Source organism: Tuber melanosporum, assembly GCF_000151645.1.
Source record: "Tuber melanosporum whole genome shotgun sequence assembly, scaffold_31, strain Mel28".
Taxonomy (NCBI): Eukaryota; Fungi; Ascomycota; class Pezizomycetes; order Pezizales; family Tuberaceae; genus Tuber; species Tuber melanosporum.
In genome coordinates this window covers 1-21076 of record NW_003298986.1, presented here as the reverse complement: position 1 = coordinate 21076, position 21076 = coordinate 1, and the positions used below count along the sequence as shown (strand labels likewise).

At 47.9% G+C, this 21076-nt stretch overlaps 5 protein-coding genes; 2 read left to right on the top strand and 3 right to left on the bottom strand.

Annotated features, from left to right (window-relative positions):
* Positions 1 to 357: 357 nt before the first annotated feature.
* On the bottom strand, positions 358 to 5973 carry GSTUM_00007008001 (uncharacterized protein). XM_002839111.2 has 9 exons: positions 5705 to 5973; positions 5533 to 5599; positions 5356 to 5468; positions 4979 to 5213; positions 4930 to 4949; positions 4818 to 4841; positions 2965 to 4762; positions 2853 to 2898; positions 358 to 2129 (listed from the first exon to the last, which is right to left on the bottom strand). Exons 1-9 carry the CDS (start codon positions 5752 to 5754, stop codon positions 601 to 603), a joined length of 3882 nt encoding a protein of 1293 aa, XP_002839157.1. The 5' UTR covers positions 5755 to 5973; the 3' UTR covers positions 358 to 600.
* Positions 5974 to 6312: 339 nt separating this feature from the next.
* GSTUM_00007007001 (uncharacterized protein) lies at positions 6313 to 7707 on the top strand (the record flags this gene model as incomplete). XM_002839110.2 has 7 exons in its annotated part: positions 6313 to 6433; positions 6483 to 6756; positions 6821 to 6854; positions 6931 to 7072; positions 7109 to 7479; positions 7533 to 7599; positions 7657 to 7707. Exons 2-7 carry the CDS (start codon positions 6588 to 6590, stop codon positions 7705 to 7707), a joined length of 834 nt encoding a protein of 277 aa, XP_002839156.1. The 5' UTR covers positions 6313 to 6433; positions 6483 to 6587.
* A 469-nt stretch (positions 7708 to 8176) lies between these two features.
* Positions 8177 to 9924, bottom strand: GSTUM_00007006001 (uncharacterized protein; the record flags this gene model as incomplete). XM_002839109.2 has 4 exons in its annotated part: positions 9803 to 9924; positions 9557 to 9728; positions 8426 to 9334; positions 8177 to 8335 (listed from the first exon to the last, which is right to left on the bottom strand). Exons 1-4 carry the CDS (start codon positions 9886 to 9888, stop codon positions 8177 to 8179), a joined length of 1326 nt encoding a protein of 441 aa, XP_002839155.1. The 5' UTR covers positions 9889 to 9924.
* A 5069-nt stretch (positions 9925 to 14993) lies between these two features.
* GSTUM_00007005001 (uncharacterized protein) lies at positions 14994 to 17270 on the bottom strand. XM_002839108.2 has 4 exons: positions 17193 to 17270; positions 16867 to 17121; positions 16001 to 16778; positions 14994 to 15921 (listed from the first exon to the last, which is right to left on the bottom strand). The coding sequence occupies exons 2-4, from the start codon at positions 16897 to 16899 to the stop codon at positions 15836 to 15838; spliced, it is 897 nt and encodes a 298-aa protein (XP_002839154.1). The 5' UTR covers positions 16900 to 17121; positions 17193 to 17270; the 3' UTR covers positions 14994 to 15835.
* Positions 17271 to 19483: 2213 nt separating this feature from the next.
* GSTUM_00007004001 (uncharacterized protein) lies at positions 19484 to 21024 on the top strand (the record flags this gene model as incomplete). XM_002839107.2 has 1 exon in its annotated part: positions 19484 to 21024. The coding sequence occupies one exon, from the start codon at positions 19484 to 19486 to the stop codon at positions 19940 to 19942; it is 459 nt and encodes a 152-aa protein (XP_002839153.1). The 3' UTR covers positions 19943 to 21024.
* Positions 21025 to 21076: the final 52 nt, after the last annotated feature.

The window sequence follows — 21076 nt, the reverse complement described above, 5'->3', positions numbered from 1 at the left end:
GGTGTGCCTTAACGCGTATCCTATGGTACCGCACTTGCAAGGGGGGAAGAAAGCAGGAAACTACAATACTTGACGATGCTACTAACTTTATAGCTACGAATTGTTTAGCTAACCAAGTTGTTATAGTCTACACCCAAGAACCAAACAAAGAAGTAGAGTAAAGTATGATAAACCCACACACACTACTATATGACAAAAGGCTAACCTATCGACAAGAAGTCATCAGCTCTTCATAGCAAGAAGAGAAAACATAAGGATACACATTGGTGATACGCTCCCGCAGAACCAAACATGCCCCGTCTACCGGTATCCATCTAGACCATCCAGATAATGCAATGCATACCCGAAACAAAAAATAAGCATAAACAAGAAATATCAACCCCCCCCCCCTCCACAACCCAGCTTGTGCCAAAGCAAGTAGCTACAAACACCGTGAGCGAGAGGATATACAAATAATAATGAAAAGAGGAAGAGAAAAGTAGAAGAAAAAACTTTTACAGTCACAAAGGACTGCCGGTACTCGCATAAACTCCCACCTCTATCAGGCCCTTCTGCCTAGCGTATTATCAAACCACCCATCTACCCACTCAACTAATGAAATCACAAAAGCCCGACAAGCTTCTTATTCCTCTTGAGCAACTTCTCCAACTTCTTCTCGATCCCCTCCACCTCCTTCCTTGAGGCATATACAATCTTCTCCAGCTCCTCGACAGAAGCGTCACCAACCTCCTTATCGCACTCGTCAAAATCCAGTGCCTCAACGGTCCACTTTTGCCATGCCTTTCCCCGCCCGTGGCGCTCCTCTAGACGGAGATAGCGCTCCTGCTGCTCGGCGCTGAGGCCCGTCATTTGGAGGCCCGTGGGGGTGACGACGAGACTGATATTCACGACGCCCCCGCCGCGAATTGGGTACTGGTACGGGTGGCAGTCGGGCTCGACCGTTAGGATTGGCTGGCTGTTGTTGTTCTCTATTACGGCGGTTTTGATTAGTTGGATTTCTTCGGACGTTATATAGTGCTCCCATTTCAGGGTTGTGAGGGGTTTAAACATGTCGAGTTTGGAGAATTTCATTTTTGCCGCTTCTTGGAACTCGGCGAGGAGCTGAGCTGTAGTCTTTGCGGATTGCTGCTTTCCATCTTGCTCGACTGCTGGGGTAGTAGGCGTGCTAGGAGCGGGAGCAACAGGAGCTGGGATTGCTGCGGGAGTAGGGGCCGGAGTAGGCACAGGGGCCGGTGTATGGGCTTTAGTAGGAGCTGGAATGCTAGTGGTAGTGATAGGCTCTTTCCCAGGGGAAGGAAGAGATACAGTAGTAGGAGCAACAACTGTCTGGGGGGTAGCAGAGTTGGAAGCCTCCATCTCCTTCTCCTCCTTCTCTTCATCAGCGTAGCCTCCGCCTGCGACGGGATCTCCTCCACCAATCGTGGTATCCTTCTTGCGTCCCTTCTTCTTCATCCTGCCCACTACGGGAGCTTGTGTCACAGATCCTCGCTCAAGCCTCTCGCGTTCCCTCTCTCTCTCCTCAGCTTCCTTCCTCGCCGCTGCAATCCTCTCTTTCTTCAGCGCACTCTTTGTCTTGCCTTTTTTAGAAGAGTGCTGAGAATTAGGCGGGGGACTGACAGGCCTGCTGCTTCCACCATTGGAACCGGTATCGCTCTCGCCAATCCCAACCCCACCTCCAATAGGCGTCCTGATGGCTGGAGAATGGATACTAGAGCTAGAAGACAAGATTCTGATCATCCTTGGACCCTGCTTGACGGCGCTTGCAGCGGTCGGAGGCGCAGGAGATGTTGGGGTCGTCCCCTCACAGGAGACGGTACTGGGCGTCACAATGGCAGGAGAAATAGCACGATGTCCAGAGGAACTTGCAGCAGCGGCAGTAGTATTAACTGAAGGCAAGACTGGCTTTCCCTTAGCTTGTGTAGGGCGAGCATGCTCATCTTTTGCAGCTTCAAGACTTTCGTCCTTTTTCTTCCCAATTGGCCCTGGCGGTAGCTTCTTTGGTTTCAGCGTGCTAGCGATCGGTGGCAATGCTAATGCGTTCTCCTTAGTCGATGGGGCCAGAGCCGGGAATTCGTCTTCATCCACCATCCCAGGAGTAAGCTTTCGTTCTTGGGGAGTTATTCCAGAACCTACGATAAACATCAAGTAGAACCATTTAGCCTCAGCTCATCAAACAAAAGGGAATAAGGAATGTTGGTAGATGGCGGCAGGCATTCCGGAACCGGCCCTGATTTCCATGTGCAAGTCGCCTCGTCTTTTCATTAATCATTCGCACACGAGGCAGGGCAGCAGACTACTCTTTTGACATTAACTCATAAGCATATACAAATCGCCGGGGTGAGTCTAAATACTGCGGCAAAGAAAAAGGGAAAAAAAGCGTCCTAATTGCGCTATTTCGAGCGCAGAGGACAAGCAAAGCGACTTGTAAACAGTACTGATGACAAGACACTCGAGAGGTACAAAACTCATTCGCGCCGGGGATAGCGTGGATTTTTTTAAACTGAATGGAAACCTTCCCCGTTTTGCACTCCCCTAGCTCTTCATCGAAGAATTTGTGCCACAAAAGTAACGTATCCCATGAAATTAGAGCAACCAGATGAGACGTGACAAGGAAACGAAATTTAAATCAAACAGCGGAAACCGGAACAGGATGAAGTAAGAAATACCAATAAGGCCCCCGTTTCCCAACATCAAACGCCTTGACAAAAAATAGAAGTTTGTATCGTTGCCCTACTGCTTGCCCGTTGCCATGTGCGAAGATAATGTAGACATTGGCATAAAATGGAAGCTTGTTGGCTCAGCCCACCCGCCAACCTACCATCTACCGTAGTACTGCATATTATTATACGCACCTTGCTGGCCAGCCTGAATTCCACCTTGGTGATGTTGCATTTGCTGCTGAGGTTGCTGCTGTTGCTGCTGTTGCTGCTGTTGTTGCTGTTGCTGCTGTTGGGCTATTCGAACCTGCAAGATGCTAGGATCCGCTAAGTCTCCCACTGGACTTGGTTTAGCACTCCCCCCTCCCCAATACGAATCAACATGCATACGTTTACCATCCCCGGCTCTTCCGCCCAGCCCAGTATTCCCCAATGCACCAGCTCCATTGCTTCTCATCAATTCTCTAAGAAGGGCATCTGAGCTCTCGGATTTATTATGATGACCGCCAAGTCCCAGTCCTGAGAATTGACTACCAAGACCATGAAGCCCGCCCATAGGAATACCACTCATGCCTGGAGCCGGCGGGGTTGGTGCACTCTTCAACCCTGGAGGCGGTTGCTGCACAGTACCTCCAAGCATACCGCCACTAAGACCTGGCGCGCCACCAGCCCCATAGAACTGTGCGGCAAGCTGCTGTTGGTTGTGCAGCTGTTGCTGCTGCTGCTGCTGAGCCTGTTGCGGCATCATACGGAGTTGTTCGGTCATATGAGCAATGTTCCCACGAGGATTGACAGAGGTAGATGCTACGGCCGGATTGTCATTGGCAAAATTGTATCTAGAAGTTTGTCTGGTATGCAACGATCCACCATGCGTCTGCTGCTGTTGCTGTTGGGGATTACCCATAGCGCCAAAGGGACTGAACGACTGCTGAATTTGTTGCTGTTGCTGCTGCTGCTGCTGTGGATGCAGGATACCGCCAGGAGTGAGCACCCTCATAGCCTGTTGATGTTGAAGGTTTTCTTGCTGCTGGAAAGCTCCAAGAGGCTGCTGTTGAGGATGACTCGCCGCAACTTCCTTAAGCAAATCTCTCTGGGAAGGGGTGTTTCCTCTCCCCGTCAAATTTAGTGGCACCAGCCCGGGGGCGGCCGCCATCGTACCAACGGGGGGCTGTGGTTGTGGTATGTCACTTTCCGCCTCCTCGTGCTGCTGCTGCTGCTGAGCTCTCAGTCGCTCAGCATTCTCCCTCCGACGCCTTCCTCCATGACGGTCAAACATGGGAGGCATCTTCTCCAGATCGGCAATGTCTTCCTCAGTCATACCCTCGGTTGAAAACACAAAGCGGAATTTGGGGTTGGAAACAGCTCGTACGCAGTTTTCGAGACGCTTCAAATGTTCCTGAACCGGAATTGGAAGCTCTGGTGGGCTCGGTTTGGTAGGAGAACGAAGAGCATTAGTCGTAGAATCTTGTACAGATGACGAAGAGGCCTCTGATGTTTGAGTGGGAACTTGATTATTGGTCGCTAGTCCGCCAGGTGGCTTACCAACAGGACCAGGACCCGAATTGCCTCCTGATCCAGTCGAAGCTGGCGCCTTTCCAAGACTTGATCCACTCTTGCCACTTTCTTGGCTCTGGGTCTGTACCATTGGGGCAGCAGGTACACTGCGTGGGCTTGGCGTGGACCCTTTGGATAATATAGCAGAACCTTGCGGTTGTATTACGGGAGCCACAGATCTGGCGGCGGGCGTTGGGGGGTTCTTTGCCCAGTTTGCTGTAGACGGTAATGCAGAAGACTCTCCATTATCGCCAATACTTGACGATCCACCTTGATGTGAACTAACCCGGGCCATCTGCGCACTCTGCTGCTGGGTAGGCGGTGGATGGACTGGATGAGTGGGGGTTGCCGTAGTGATAGGAGGCTGATGCTGAGGCGGGCGCGCCTGAGATGGAGCCCCCTCTTGCTGGCGGACAGTAAAGGTAGACATTTGTTGTCGATCGTAGGAATCCGCTTCTTCTCCGGGCTCATGAAGAAACATACAATTTTTATTTGGACAAGCCTCATTACGGAGATAGGCAGAGCAATACTTCGTTGTCCCGTAAGTAGCTCTGTCCCCCAATTAGCATGTACACGACAAGTAAAAACCAACAACAATCAGAATACCTTAAGGTTCTGTCGCCATTCTGACTACCATCAACAGCGTCAATGCAGACTTCTGCATCCTCCTTTTTCGCAAAAGTAACGTATACCCCGAGACCCTGAGCACCCCCGCTACCTTGATACCCATTGCCGGATCTATCTTGAGCAGTGGTCCTTTTGTTGACCACAATCTTGATAATTTTCCCATATTGCCCAAAATAACTCTTTCCTCTCAGAGTTTGAAGCAGATCCTCCTCAGGTATGCGGGGGTTGAGACCAGTCACATAGACCAAATTTTTTTGAATAACGCGAAGACCAGAAAGGTGTTTACGATTCAGAGCATCAATCTCACGTTTCTGAGCTTCGAGTTTACGTTTCTCATTCTGCTGACGATTCTTCTTGTTTTGGTCGGCTCTCATCCTATATCAAACAAAAAGATTAAAAGTTAGCCCTTTCCATGATAACCATAATTTCTACGAACATTAAACAACCGATAAAGGGTCCATGGGCCAGGGCATCGCAAGGGGAATGAAGTGGGGGGGGGGTGTATTGGGTAACTCACTCTTCGGCAGAGATGCCTTTCCATTCTATGGTTTTCTCATCGTACGGACGCCTGCAAGCGGGACACAGATTATTCAAATTATTCTTTATATTGTTATAGCAGAATTGGCAGATCTAAACCCCGATGTTAGTAACTTCCAGCAGCGGAGCAGGAATGCCGATTAAGAATATAATCTACCTGATAGCCGCAAGGACAGGGCCTGAAATTTCTATCTTGGATGTCAAACTCCTCAACACACAGAGGACTAATTTTGGCGGAAGGTGAAAAAAAAACCCGTCAGCAAGGGGGAAACACCAACAAGGCAAGCAGGAATGAAAGAGGGGGGAGAGGGTTGGGAAAGGCGATTTACCAGAACTCCTCTGTATCATCGATGAAAGTATCTTGTTGTACTCGAGACATGGCGTGCAATGCGAGGCTGATGAGGGTGGGCTTTGCCGTCAGAAGTGTAGATATTGATGGAGGTAGGTGAAGGCGAGTGGGTTCGAGAATGTCAGATAGAGTTTATAACAAAAGATAACAAAGCTTCTTTCAGAGTGTGAAAGGGAGATCGAGCGTTTGAAAACGATGAAATCTCTAACAAGTAGCCAAGGTGGTAGCGGTGGTAGCGGTGGTAGTGGGGGAAAAGGGAGGAAGGGAGACGTGTAAGTTGAAGGTCGAGAAGATGTTGACTTCGAGAGAAGGCTTTGTCTTGGCTTAACCCAAACCCTTGGGATAGCAATCAGCCAATCAAGTTTGGCTCATCTTATGACCAAGAAGGATTAGCGGATAATATTAACTCGTAAGCCTGAGTTTGCCGAGCATGTGCAAGATCTCGTTAACTGGTATTCGCAATTCTGTTAACCTGTTAAACTAAACCTACCATGGACTGATAAGGGGATTGATGAAGATCAGAGGTCTGGTGGAGATAGTGCATTATACGAGTTAATATCCTTGCCCATTCACCATGCCTGCTCTATTCTTTTTTACTGACACATCGCCCTTTTTAGGAAAACAATGACCTAATTACGGGCCAAGTACCGGCATCCTGATTCAGGGCCCCAAGAGCAGGATCTAATCTAATAATCTCTTCCGGCACCTTGTGAGTTTCAAACCAACGGGCGGGGGGCATCACGATTGACACCCAACAGTGATTCGAGTGCTGTCCTACTCTTTGACTACGCACGATAGGGATCCGCTTGCCATCTCCACTCAACCCCTTTCCCCTTTTCAGCCCACATCCGCATTCAGTCAAGATGTCATTGCGGATCAATTCATCCACAGTTATCGTGCGGTCGCTCCCGGCGGGTGCTCGCTCCCCCGCTATCAGACTTGCCCCCACCATTACTGCGAGGGCATACCACTCCGGAGCCAGAAGACCGGACGGAACAGAACTTCCCAATATTCGGAAAGCTGAGAGACCTCGTGAGTACAAACCATTTATTTAAGACATTGAATTTTACGAAATTCTAATTAAACCCCTACACAGCCATCGGACCCCTAAATGCACCTATCGTGAACCCGTAAGTCCGAGAATCCCCCCTCCAGCCAATACTCAAACCCAAAACCGAATCCAAAACTAACCATCTTGCTCAACAGTGCCGACAAATACAAATCCAGCTCCGAATCCCTCCACGCCTACGGCCGCTACCTAATTTCCGCCCTGCCAAAGTACATCCAACAATTCAGTATCTGGAAAGACGAATTAACCATCTACATCGCGCCCTCGGCCATCTTACCCGTCTTCGCCTTCCTCAAGAACCACACGGCGGCGCAGTACACGCAAGTGAGCGATATAACAGCGGTGGACTACCCGACCCGCATCAACCGCTTCGAAGTGGTCTACAACCTCCTGTCCATCCGCCACAACTCGCGCATTCGGGTCAAAACCTACGCCGACGAGGCCTCGCCCGTTCCCAGCATTACGGGGCTATACGATGGCGCGAACTGGTACGAGAGGGAGGTGTACGACCTCTTTGGGGTGCTGTTCGTGGGCCATCCGGACTTGAGGAGGATCATGACGGACTATGGCTTCGATGGACATCCGCTCAGGAAGGATTTTCCGCTCACAGGGTATACCGAGTTGAGGTATGATGAGGAGAAGAAGAGGATTGTGGTGGAGCCTTTGGAAATGACGCAGGCCTTCAGGTACAGTTTTCTTGGCTCCCTGGGGTTCGGGGAATGCTAACCCCGACATACAGGAACTTCCAGGGCGGTAGCAGCGTCTGGGAGCAGGTTGGGAGTGGGAAGGATGATAAGCCCGATTCGGTATGTCTCCTCTACCACTACTATTTCATTGCCAGCGTACATAGCTAACAAAAACAGTTCAAACTCCCAACACCAAAATCAGAGACGAAACCAGCGGAGAAGAAATAACCCCCAGCGCCTATTTCCATTCCCCCCACCGTTCCATCTACCACCCAGCCATTTCCTTCCTTCAATCTTTCTTGAATAAATCAATCCCACAATCGCACCCACCCACCCACTCACTGCATGTACTCTACCAAACCAGTCTGCGCAAGTCTATCCCCCCCCAAAAGCAAGCAAGAAGGGAAGAAAGCAAATTCCATGAATATAAAACTACACAATGCGACCCCATCATTGAAGCAGAATAGACAATCAAAGAAGAAAAGCAATTTTTCCAACACCCACTCCGCAACCCCAACGCCCATCAATTGAACAAAAACATCAAAGCCCACCCATCCGTGCCATCAAAACTGAAAGTGGAGAGGGGGGGAAATACCACAAAGAATTATACTAAACCACTCAAAAAGAGAGAGGGAAGGAAGGAAGGAAGGAAGGAAGGAAGGAAGGAAGGAAAATCAAGAAAACAATTAAAGAAAAACTACCAGTTCCAAGTCCGATTAGCCGCCGTAAAAACCGGCGGCTTCCACTGAATCAGCTCCGGATCCAGCGTTCTCTTACCCTTGATCTTCTGCTTCTCAACCTGCTTCTGCTTCTGACTCAGGATTGCATCTGTGAGGCAGATGACATGTTGACCTTTCTACAAATCCCCCCCAGATTCCATTCCAATCAGCTCCTGCGCTTAAACATAGATGGATGGATGGGTAGGAAGAGAGAAGGGAGTACATACAAAATATCTCAGCATATTTAAATTCTGCAACGTATGGATAACATCCTGGGTAGTCATAGCGCTCATGCTCGCCAACTCATCAATAGTAGTTTCCAACCCCTTATTATTAAGCAACAAGTCCACGATGGTATCTTGCCAATACGCCCGATAGCCGAGTAGTCCCAAGTCTGATAGTGGTTTCTCCGGGGATCCCAGTTTTCCCTCGCGCTTGCTGAGCTCGTAGGAGAAGGCAATGAGTAGTTTTCCGTATCCGTGGCGCTGGTATTGCGGGAGCGTGAGGATGCACGCAACGTTGTAGCCCTCGGCGGACTCCTTCTCCTTGGAGAAGTAGCCAATCATGTGGCAGCCGTATTCATCTCTTGTCGTCATGATGTAGAAGAGGAAGGGGTCGACGTCGTAGTACAGCGTCTTGTGGTCCAGGAAGCACTTTGACAGGAGGCACAGGTTGCGGCACCAAGTGCGCTGACGCCGCCCGTCGATCTCGAAGAAGGAGACGGCAGAGTCGCGGTAGATCTCATTCCCAGGAGGATGCATAAGTGTGCACTTTGTTCGGTGGCGTTGGAAGCGCCGCTCCTCGCCGAAATAGCTGAGGCAGAATTCGCAGATGAAAACCATCTCCTCTTCCGTGTACTCCACCGGGTACGGTGAGAAGTACCAGGGTTCCACTTCGTACTTCCCAATCTGTAGTTTTGATAAATTGCGCACGCGGGAGATCTCGTGCGCGGATTGGGTCATTGAGCCGGAAGTCCTTAGTTTCTCGATCTCGTGCTCCTTCGAGAAGGTCTCTGGCGTTCCGCTCGTGCCACTCTGCTTTGCCGAAGCGGCGCGCGCGGCGGTGGCTTTGGGGTCCGTCTCTGCGGAGTCCTCGTCAGCTTCTTCATCCTCGGGGGTGCCCACATCGCCGACGGTCTCGGGTTGCACGGCCGGGTCGTCCTCCGCGAGCGCAGAAGTGCGGCTCTTCTTGTTGTTGTTCTTTTGCGCGAGCGTCGGTGTCCCGGGACCCAGACTGTCGCCCCTCCGTGGTCTCTTCTGCGCCCTACCAGCCGTAGATGTTGGCGTTTCTCGGGGTGTCGAGGCCTTCGCTACCTTCTCCGGCTTCTTCGCGGGTCTATCCGGACGCGGCCATTCCACCTCTTTCGTCAAATCTAGACGTGTGGGTGGGACCCATTCGTCCAGACGCTTGTTGAACTCTTCGTAGTGCACATAATAATGTGGCGTGCCCTTGCGCGTTTGTATCGACAAGATCTCCGCCAGACGGTGCTCTCTCGAGTTATCATGGTAGACATACAGCTTCACGCCGACGCTGGAAGGGAATGTTAGCCTCGTTTGATTATCGAGCCTAAAAAAACATCACTCTTGACGGGGGGTTAGGCATACCGTAAGGTTGCTATGGTGGCGATGGACTTTTCTCCGGTTTGCACGTCGGGCGTGCCGACTTCGGCGCTGGTATCGCGTGTAGGCATGGTTTTGGTGATTGTGAATCGATTACGAGTGGTTTTTGCTTATCTAGATGGGTGGTCCTAGGGATATTCCCCACGAATGGGAAGGAGGCAGACGCGTTGATGATGAGGTGACGTTGAGGTCCTGGCACGTGATTTTGGTCGTTTCAGGGTTCTATTGATCTGATAAGATGGAACCACCTTTGTTCCTGAGAGCAACTTGAGTTTACTATGACCATTGACAAGACTTTAAGTTAACTTAACTTATCCCATTCGGTTCCGGCCCGGAATTGACATACCATAAAAACTGTGATAATCGGATCTCACGCCGGTAAGGTCAGTCGTGTTCTAATTTCAATTTACCCCAGCGGAGGGCCGAAAGACCTTTTTCTTTTTTTACCATATCCTTCTCTCCGATCCAAAAGAGGGAATTCTAGACCTCTGAGCGTAAGGTCCAATTATTCTAGTTTTTACGGTACCGCACGGTATCATAGCCTCCTCTCTAGCAAAACTTTAGGCTCCATAACAGCTGGCCCAGTCTCACAATAACCCCTGAGACGAACTCTCTTGCTCCCCCAATTCACAACAAGCACCATCCTAAGGCACCCATGATACGCCTTCCACACTCAAGAAAGCCAGCCCACACCAGAACATAAAAGGGATGGCCTTAGCCCTCCCTCCCTACTCGAGTATAGGTACAATATTGCACCATCCAAAGCCCAGATGACCTAATAACACAATACCTACAAAACCTCCTCACTAAAGGTCACTCGTTGGTATTCCACATCACACCCATCACCACCGTACTGGATACTCGTGCCAAATCAATTCCCCCCTAAAAGAATCTTCGAAGAAACGAAAGAGAATTCTTGCCTGTAGATAATTCCTGGATCACTTCACCTGAACCTGAATCGGCCGGGTGAACAAATCACATATCCAAAAACGCTTACCTGACTGTTACTAATGGTCAACCCCCATGCACTGCTATTGAGGCATTAAAAAACACCTTAAAGCCTAACACCGATGGCCGTATAAAGCTATCAACACCCCCGCTGACTACAAACCATCTAGCAACTTCTCGACTTTCCCGGGTCTCCACATCCACACGCACTGATCGAACAGACCTGGCCACCCGCCTAGCAAAGAGGGGACACATCACGGCCACCAAACGGAAAGAACAGCGGACGAATACAACACCGCTTCTCATTCATAATTAATTTTACCCATATTACGCAAAGATACTCCCAACCAGCTTCAAAGAGCACTAATTTTCAACGAAACAGAAAGGGAAAAGAATGAGGGAGAAGGAATCATTACTCAAGAAATATTTAAAAGAAAGGGAAAAATAATGAATGAAGGGAAACAGGAAACAAAAGTGGAAAGATAAATGACGAGTCCCATATCCAATCACTCTGACCAAGTTTTATCACTGGCACGTCAACTATTTCTGCTCAGCCGGGGCGGTAGCGGCGGGAACGGAATTGACGGTCTCTGCGTTTGGCGGCCCGACAGCAGCGGGCGCCGCTCCAGTCTCTGGTACCTCTGGGTCCTTAGTCTCCTCCTTCGTCTTCGCCTCAGGTTCAGTAGCCGCCGATGAGTCCACGTTAGGTACAGGCGGGGATGGTTCAACTTGGGCGGTTGCCTCCGTTGGTGCTTCTACTTTAGGGGCTGTTCGAATTAGCCCTCGCACTGCGCGTTTTCAAGCAGAGTAGGGCAAAACACGACATACCTTCAGTAGTAGCAGCGGTGGGTTCGGTGGGCGGCGGAGCGGCGGCAGCGGTACCTGCAGCAGCAACGGGAGCTGCAGCACTCGTGGCAGGAGCGACGGCACCCTCTGGTTGTGTCGTGGCATCGGCTTTCTTCTCCTTCTTCTTACGACCTAAGATTGAACGGCCAAGTTTCTTGAGAAGGCCCAGAGCATTTGGGGGCTGCCGTTCATCATCATCGGATTAGCCACGTATGCTTCGGACTCAGCCCCAAGGAGGGAAGATAAGAAGAAGGAAGCAAACTCACAACACCGGGCATCGTGAAGGATGGTTAAAAAGCGAAAGCCCTTTCAAGAAAAGACTACCGTGGGAGAGTTTGTATCCGTGGTTAGGCAAACGGTGAAGATGCGAGAAGGCGGAAGAGAAGGAGTGGAGGGCAATCAAAGGAAGGAAGGGAAGAGAAAGGGAAGAGGAAGGGGGAAGATGAGCAAGAGAGAAAACGGGGGGAACACAAGAAATCTGGGCGGATGGAGATTGCGAATACCAAGACAAAACGGATAGGCAGACAGAACAGCAGAAAGGTTAGACTACAAAACAAAAGGGCGGAATGGGGGAAATAAAAATACCGTAAAGAGGGAGCTTTTTAAGGGCCCTCAACGACTGCACTTGAATACGGTAGGTAAACCCTGACACGAGCCCAACCCACCCCAAATCTAACCACCAGTACCAGCACGGCCGAGTTGAAGTTGGACACTTTGTATGGGAGTTGCCATTCTAACTGTCCAACTTCAACTCGGCCGTACGAGCACCGGAGTGTTTGGTGAATAGAAGTTACGGTAGCGAGTGGAGACGTGAGAGCAGCTCTGATTGGTTCGAGCGTGAACCAGAACCTCCAGCGGGGCCCAGGCCGGCGTGGTCAAAAGGCAGGAAGGCATGGCTTGGCGCGGTTAAAACCAGTTGGATGGCGGGCGCCCGCGGGCCTGAAAAAATATAATACCGTACCCTTGGAACCAAGTCCCTTGTCAATCTTCGCAACGAGGTTGTGGAGATGCTAGGTTCTAGGGCTATGAAAAATGAGAACAACCAAAGCGATCAATGGTATATATCATACAGTCTTCCATGCGCGTAAAGTTTTATTCAATACCCGTATGATACCGTATCCTATGGAGGAGCTATCATTACTACTTTTATGATACAGGACACTAGTAAGCAGGTCTAGCCACCCCTAACCCTCGTGTTCTGACCTCTCAATTTTGCGGGAGTCTACCTGCCCCGCCGTGTTGTGGTCGGCCGGGCCAACTGGGGGCGCTGCGAAAGGAGCTAGGCACCAAATCAATTACTGGCGCTCAAGTCAAACATTCAATTTTCCCTTTCCCGAGAGGGAAAGTGGAAAGAAGAAAAAAACCGACCTTGTCTTGTCGTCCGTGCAAAGAAAGGCCTTATCATAATATTATAAAACAAACTCCCTACGAGTACGAGTACAGTACCAGTACTTTAAAAGTGCCCGTGCTTGTAAACTCGGTGTAAATTTTTTTTTTTTTATAAAAACGAATGAGATATCATACGGTATCATACAGTATCACACCAACGATATCACAAGTACTAGTACTTGTACTGTACTCGAGCACAGTGTGAAACGCGGTTCCAGACCGCATGAAATCAGTGAGGGACGATGGACCACCGTACCGGTACCCATACATTTTTTCCGCAAACCTCGTATCACAAATTTTAAAAAAGAAACAAATTCTTGGACAGGCGTTTCAGACAAGATCGGTCCGTCTCGCAGATTCGATGTCTTTCCCTCCTCCCTCGCCAACCAGCTTTCACCGTGAGATATCATAGGTAGAAAATAAAAATACCAAAAAAAAAGGTACTCGTATGATAGATATAATAGCGAGCAACTTCGAACCCGCTCTTTTGCTGATCAGGTATTTTTTTTTCGCGGGATCCAATACCGTCAGGGGCTTGCTGTACAAGTAGTTTGTTTCCTTCCTACTCTGGGAAGCATTTTCGGTGCTCCACAAATAGCATTATGGTATTTCCACTTTTATGGCATTTGTTTCATGGTACTTTTATAATTAGAGGTGTGTGCCAACATGGCAGAAATACCATGGTATGATTTTTTTTTTTTTTTTTCAATCTATCATAGTACCGGTATTTCTTGCAATATCATAAAGGTTTGGGATAAAAATATGAAAATACATATCTTTCCCCAGATGTTGAGGTGATGCTTAAGTTCTTGATATTCTCGTTCATATTTTTCCTTTACAGTACTTTATAATAACCAGGCTCATATCGTAGAAAAGATATATACCTAATTCTATTTCATCTTTGTTAAAACTGTGGCTTGCAGCATACAAGTAGTGATTATATTAAAAGGTTACTTCAGTAACAAACGAATGAAGAAGAACCATGTTAAAATATGACTTCCGCCAAATGCCTCTATTTTCAGAAATACCATCATATTTTTATAAGAGCTTGTAAGTAACTTTCAAGAAATACCATAACATTTCTAAAATGAAATACTAGCACTGCTCCGAAGGATGGCGCTGAAGCAATACTGAATGGAGCATATCTTGAGGATCCTCTGCGGGGGGGGTACGAGAGACTTCCAAAGAGAGAAGTGGGGGGTGAACTGGGAATGTCTAAAAAAGGGAATGGTATCATAACTCCAAAGCAGCTGGCACGGGTTCTCGACCCAAACCCTATTTCTTTCTAGACAACATGATATCGTACTAATGAACACCGGTAATCCCCAAGTCACAGTCTTAACAGTCCGGTATACACCACGAGAACTGGACGGGTGATGAGTATGGATCAGGATCAAGTAAGTTTTTGTTACCCTACTTTGAGGATTTCCTTTTTGCCCATTAAATTTAACACCCCCGGTCGTCACTAGCTTAGTTTCGTCGTGGGTACGGTTATGGCTGTAGATCGCCGCCCACTACCGTACTTTCCGAGTTTTAAGGACCCCCCCCCGAGTACAGGGGGTGATGTGGGGTCATCCAGGTGATTTGTGTTCTGGGAGCTGTTTGGCTAAAGTGTTGCAAAGTAGTACTCGAGTACCCGAACCTAGGGATTAGAGAATTATATAGCCAATCGTTCGTGCGCGTCGGTGCGCGCAAACAAAATTATCCTCAATGTTCCCGTATTTCTTGCCTCGGGCGGGTGGGGTGCCGTATGTATCGGTGAGAGCATGGTAATTCTAGGGTGCCACAACGAGCAGGAGTCCCTTCTGGAATATTTGTCTGGAGACTGGGATGGGGCGGTATGGTAAACCGGTAACCTGGCTTCACGGAGACGGTGGCATCGTGGGCGCTACTATGAGTAGTCTCACATGTGATTTGGATCCTTCGAAAGCATCAACGGCAAACATAAGTTTCTGTGTTATTGGAAACGATGTGGCGGGGGCTAATTTGGAAATGGATAGAGCACACAAGCTAGGGCAGTATATTTCTATAAACGTATTACAACATCTGGGATAATTGAATGATAAACAAAACACCATTTTCAGCAGATGCGAACTCAGTGATGAGAACTTTGGCTTTGGCATTATGACTGCCGTGATAGGCTGTTTAGTGGGCAATATATCGGGGATTATACCAACCTCGAGCCGTAGTAACCTTGCCGAGCCAATTCGCTCGCGTTCGCGAACGACCGGGCACCACCATGAGAAGGGAGGTACCGAAAAATATTCAAAGTAGGCTCCCGGGTAATAGCTGCCGAAGTTGCATTGCAATATCACGTCTTGATTAGCATCATCCTCAAATCAAACGGCTTGAAACGAAAGAGAATCGAATAGGGTATGGGGAACATTTTCAGAAAACAGCGCTATCCAATCCCTATCATCCGGTATGATACCAGGGCCACTCCTTGTCCATGCCTTCCCAATGCCCCATTGAAGCAGGAAAACTGAAACCAAATCTCACTATCCCATCTTAGCAACAGATCAGATAACTGTGACGTGAAAATGAATGATAAAAGAAAACAATGAAAAACCAGTTACAGACTCCGAAGAAATATAAGAGACCGCAGCCTTGCTGTACAAACTGCCCCTGAACTTCCCAGATAGAAAAAAAGGCCGATGTTCGTTAATCACCTTTCTTGGTGTATATAGAAAAAACTTTTTCTTCGATTGGGTAGACGTAGGAATATGGCCAAAGGGAAAAGCATCCGTCAGCTTAAGGCGGTCGGTGGGGTAAAACGAGGAAAGGCAGAGGAGGATGGGATAGCAACTCCCAAAAGATACTCCCGCTCTCAGAGGTTTAGTCCTCTTCCTCTCCCTGATGATATACGTGTTTCCCTCTAGCAACATCCTTCCTCATAGGCTGCCCGGACCCCGTGAAACCAACTATAGAAGAAAAGTTAGCCGATGATTCTCGCGTTATGTGATTGGAGGGGGGGTGGTCAAATGTAAAACCTGTACGAACCTCGACCATGCACACCCTCCGGAGTTCTAAACATGCTGCTCTCGCCTATCTTTCTGGCCTTCCCAGTCTTGCCCTTTACACCCTTAGAAGCAAAGTCCTGCCACTTCTTTTTGCCCTCCTCGAGCACCTTTTTTTGTGCAATTTTCCGCCCGGTTTTCGGGACTTTCGAGGGGCCATCAGCAGCTTTACTGGACTCTCGTTTGCTCGCCTCTGCCAATTCAGTATTTATAGTAGCGGGCTGCGAGATAATGGCGCTGTTAGAGATAGCAGAAGTAGTGGGGGTAGACGAAGCAGAAGAGGGGCCGATGTTATTCCCATTGCTGTGGATAGGTGAATTATCGAGTTTACGTTTCTTGCTAGCAAAGTTTGAAGCTGGCTTGATATGCTGTGCGTGTAGAGTCTCTGTAGCGTTATATTGGGTAAATTTGACGATGTAGACTGGGTTTTGTTGTGATCCCATCACCGAAGTAATCCTGGCCGGATAAAGCTGGTTATCGCCGCTGGTCCATCTCGCGAGGACGTTGTCGCCAACTGCATAAATACTGTTGCTTCCCGTTCCAGCACCTCCTACCTCATTGGAAGTACTAGGTGAATCCCGCTTATTGTTGTGATTGGTGTGGTTACGATTGTGGTGGGATGGAGGAGGGGACGGGGCTTGGCCGGCTTGTTCGGCGAGAACGGATTCTGTCAGTGCGATAACTTCCTTCAGTTCCGTGACCAGGCCTACCAGCTCTGGGTTTTCGGGATCTGCTTTAAGCGCAGCTTCAACAGACTCAAGCTATAAACAAGGCGCAATGGAGACGTTAGTCAACATTGATAGATGAATTGATGAAGAGGAAGAAGGGGCAAGGGATGGGAAGGCTTACCTGTAGTTTGTATTCTTTTAGTTCTGCTTCCATAGCTTTACGTCGGGTTGAAAAATATCGGGGAAATAGATCGGACGGGTGGACAGTGCGGGAGAATAAATTCGCCTTGACGGTCGGGGCTCGCTGGTTGATGATTGAACCGCGAAGAAGGCAGTTGGTGAATGTCGAGAAAGGCTTCACCTCCAACTTTGTGGTCTTGGCGCCGCCATTTCTATTAAATTTTTACCCTTATTTGCCCTCCTTACTCAGCAGAAACTAAAATACCAAATTCGTATCATCCAAACGAAAGATCGCTCGCTCGCTTGGGGGTCTCAAAGTCGACCTACCAGCACAGTACCGGCGCACTTCCTGCTACCTAGGGTATGATATTCTGATATTGATCAAAGAAGTGATAGACAAGCCTGGGAAGTCATCTTTCCAGTTGGCTGATACCTGTATCTTAACCACCACGGAACAGACTTGGGGGAGTTGAAGTCTTTAAGGTTGACTCGACGACATACAAGTACCGGTACAAGCATAATTTAAATGTCGGGCAATTTATTGAACCGGCTCCGCACACCCTTCCCAATGGCTTGTACTGTACGAGTACTAGTACTGGCCCCCAAGCACGGTCCAAGACACGATACATGGGAGGAATGTTACCGGCGTGCGGATTTGCGAGGGGCCCCGTTTAGAATATTCACCAAATGCGATACGGCAGATGCTTCACTTCCGCATCGTATTTGTACATGCGGGGAGAGGTTGGTTAGGCTATGTTTTGGGTATAAGCATCGCATGCACAACGATAAGATCATGGTTTCAAGGTTATGACTAAAGACAGATGATTAGACTATGGGGCTCAGCTCCTTTCATAAGCTCAGCACCGCATATCATGGTGCGCACAATGGTGGTCTGCAACTGGAAAAATCACGAGCACTACCGGTATCACTACTTGGCTAGGAAGGATATGGATGAAATTTAGGTTGCCACCCCTTATCTTCTTTTAAAGAGATGCGCACGCATCGAAGCGGTAGTCCTTGCGAAAGAACTTTCTAAAGGGTGCGATTGTGCTATGACGTTAGCACCGTAAAATCTCGTGGAATACACCTGTGCTCGAGTACTCGTACTACTTGTATCTCCGTCAGCCCTGTAATCTCCAGATTTACTCGTAGAGACAAGCCCCTGAGTAGGATTAGTGTTTGCCTGACACAATAATGTCAGCCTACTCGAGTGTGTTGGGTCTCATTATTTCTTATTTACAATTCCGTTAACTTGTCAGATTAAACCCATCCTAGGTTGGGATAGTGGAATTCACGAGATTTTACGGTATTAGACTAGAGTACCGGTGTCGTGATGCTGCTGTAGTACTCGAGCAGAGGCACAGTACTGTGCTGTACTAGAGAATTTGCATAGTATTTAGTTATTACAACTGCTGTTATATGGATCAGGGAGGGAAGAACAGAAAAAAAACCCTTTCATACCAGTGATTCCAGACCCTCCCCTCAGGGTCTAGGCCTAGAATCAGATTATACTATCATACCATATTCACATGTTTTTATAAAATTAGGAGATCTCAATTCCCATATCCTACATAATGGATTGTTTAATAACAACTTATTATTGAGAGAAAATTGAACTTTGAAGCCCCTGCTCAGTACATAGAGAGGTTAACTAGCTCTTAATATATTAACTACTATTTTATTACCAGCTAAGTATTTTATATAATAATATTATTATGGGAACTATTACTTGATAATAGTACTTTTAAGCTCAGAAGTATAACCTACTAGTATTTTTAAGTATCTTGAGAATCTTTAAAAAATTCCCAAATACTATTAGGATAGGGCTTAAAGTGTTGATAGTTATTCTTCTGAGAAGATATTAGAAGAAAAAAATCTCCTATATCCTATAAGTCAGTTTACATTTACATCTTTCTTTATATTTCATATATCTAGAGTGATACATTCAAAGATTGTCTAATGTAGGTAATTTTACAAGAATAATAAAAATTTAAGTAAGATTTTATTATATTCTTAAGATTTCTTCTTTGTTGCTTGATGATATTTGCAAAACTTAAAAGATACTTTAATATTTATATCCTGTATCTGAGCATTTATGGACTATAATACATCTATTTATTGTGAAATTAAAGAATCCTTTTGTTCTAATATGTAAACTTCAAAAGATTTTAACCATTGTGGATACCTTTTGGCCATAAAAAACTATCATAATATTAATACTTTAACTATAGAAAACTATTTTTTATGATATAAAAGAGCATGCTATTATCTTCCAACAAACTGATTCCGGTTCTTAGGCTAAATAGACTCTATTTCGTAACTTTAATCCTGTTGACTATTGTCTCAGTATCATACCGGCATTTTTTGCCATAGTACCTCTCTTTCCGCGAAGACTTTGTAAACCGGAGTGTACGCTGCCGGTATTGTGGTAATTTTTTTTTTGATCGAGGCTCCAGTTGCCCAGGCAGCGGGACACAGCCAATGAGAGGGGTTTACAATAATATGCGGAGAGTCGGGGAGTGGGAGAATCATGCCCTAAAATCCGTTCTACTCGAGTGCAACAGAAACTGACTGAAGCAGCCGATGAGGATCTCAAAGAGAGGAATGGTACCCCACTGATGTCTGAGGTCATTGCAAGTCCCCTCCCCCCTCCCATTCCCCGGTCTCGCTCACAGGTATGTGCATTTGTAAGCTATGCGGATGAGCTTGTCAGAGCTTGCGCTGCTGTGACTACCTGTATGTTATGCAGACGAAGAAATAGAGATAGGTTCAACCCCGGAGTTAGATGGAGGACAGACAATTTCTCCGTTGGTCGCCGTGATGCACAGTATCACGGGGGTGATTCATACCGTGCCTGCCCGGGGTTGCAGTTGCACCGCTACCGCATGATACGGGGGAGAGGGAGAGGAGAAGGAGGCCGGGAACTGCCCAGTGCCCACCGTTCGGTACCCTACCGGTATTGCCATTCTCACCCTCAACTCGGCACAGACATCGCTACAGGCACAGATACTCGCATCACACAGAAGGCTGTCATAAGTGACAAGCTCCATCACCGCATCGGAAAGCGTATCTCATAACTTTACATTTTGTTCTATCCGAACTTATTCACCGCCTTATCCTCCGGGAAATACTGTCCTCGCCATTCAAATAGCACGAAATAGCACGAAATTCATCTACCACTGTTAACTGTTCAAAAACCTCACCCACCACTACAATTTTAACATTCTGCTATTCGAGTATGCAAGTATCATAGTACTGCAGCTTCCTGGGGTCCGAATACCGAAGTTCTTGCCTCATTTTTTCCATTTTTCCATTTTTTTCCTGTTAGTGCTTCTGTTTCTTCCCCATCTTGACAACTGCCATTTCCTCCATTCATCTATTCATCCCCACCACCATCTCGTTCCCCAAGCAATCGTTCCTTCCCATTCCCACCTACCTTCTACTTTAATATCTCCCCCGCCTGCTCCTATTCCCTTCGAACCTCCCATACACATACTCCACCGCATCACCTACATTTCCATTTTCGTTCTCACCATCCTCGCCCACCGCTGCTGCATCTTTGAAAGCTGCAGTACCCTGTCACGTTGTGCAGCCCGTTGCCGGAACCACTAGCGGAACCCATCCCCACTTCTTGTTTCCTCGCGGCTGCACCATCTTTATCCGTTGGCAGCGCTCTCTTACTACCGGTATCTCTCTCTCTCTCTCTCTTACTATTTCCCACCAAGTTAGACTGAAGGTGAGTTTGGTGTGTGTGATAGAAGCCCCAGATTTCCTGTCAACGCGCGCTTCCCTCATCCCACTACTGGTACCCTCGAATCCTGTCCGTGTTCTGTCCCTCACCCCTCTTCACACACCTTCTATCCTACACTCCACCCTTTTACCATACCCCCCTCGCCCTTATCCCGTCTTCCTCATTTTCGCCCCTGCACCTTAGGCTTTCCCCAATCCTTCCTGCCCTCCAAATTCCCTAAACCCTCAAACAACCTTTACTGAAAGCCAACCGCCACCGAACCTCTTGCCACCATCGCCGAGGAAACCCATTTTTGAGTCCCGCAAACACCTTCGCTTGCCCTTAGTCAAGTGGCAGTCCTTTTTATCACACATAGCCTCTATCCTTTTTATTCTCGCAGCTTTCTGTGATTACTATCTCAGAGGTGTCGTCATCCCCCATATTCACAGACCCAAATAAAAAAAACTTCTCCTGAGTCAGA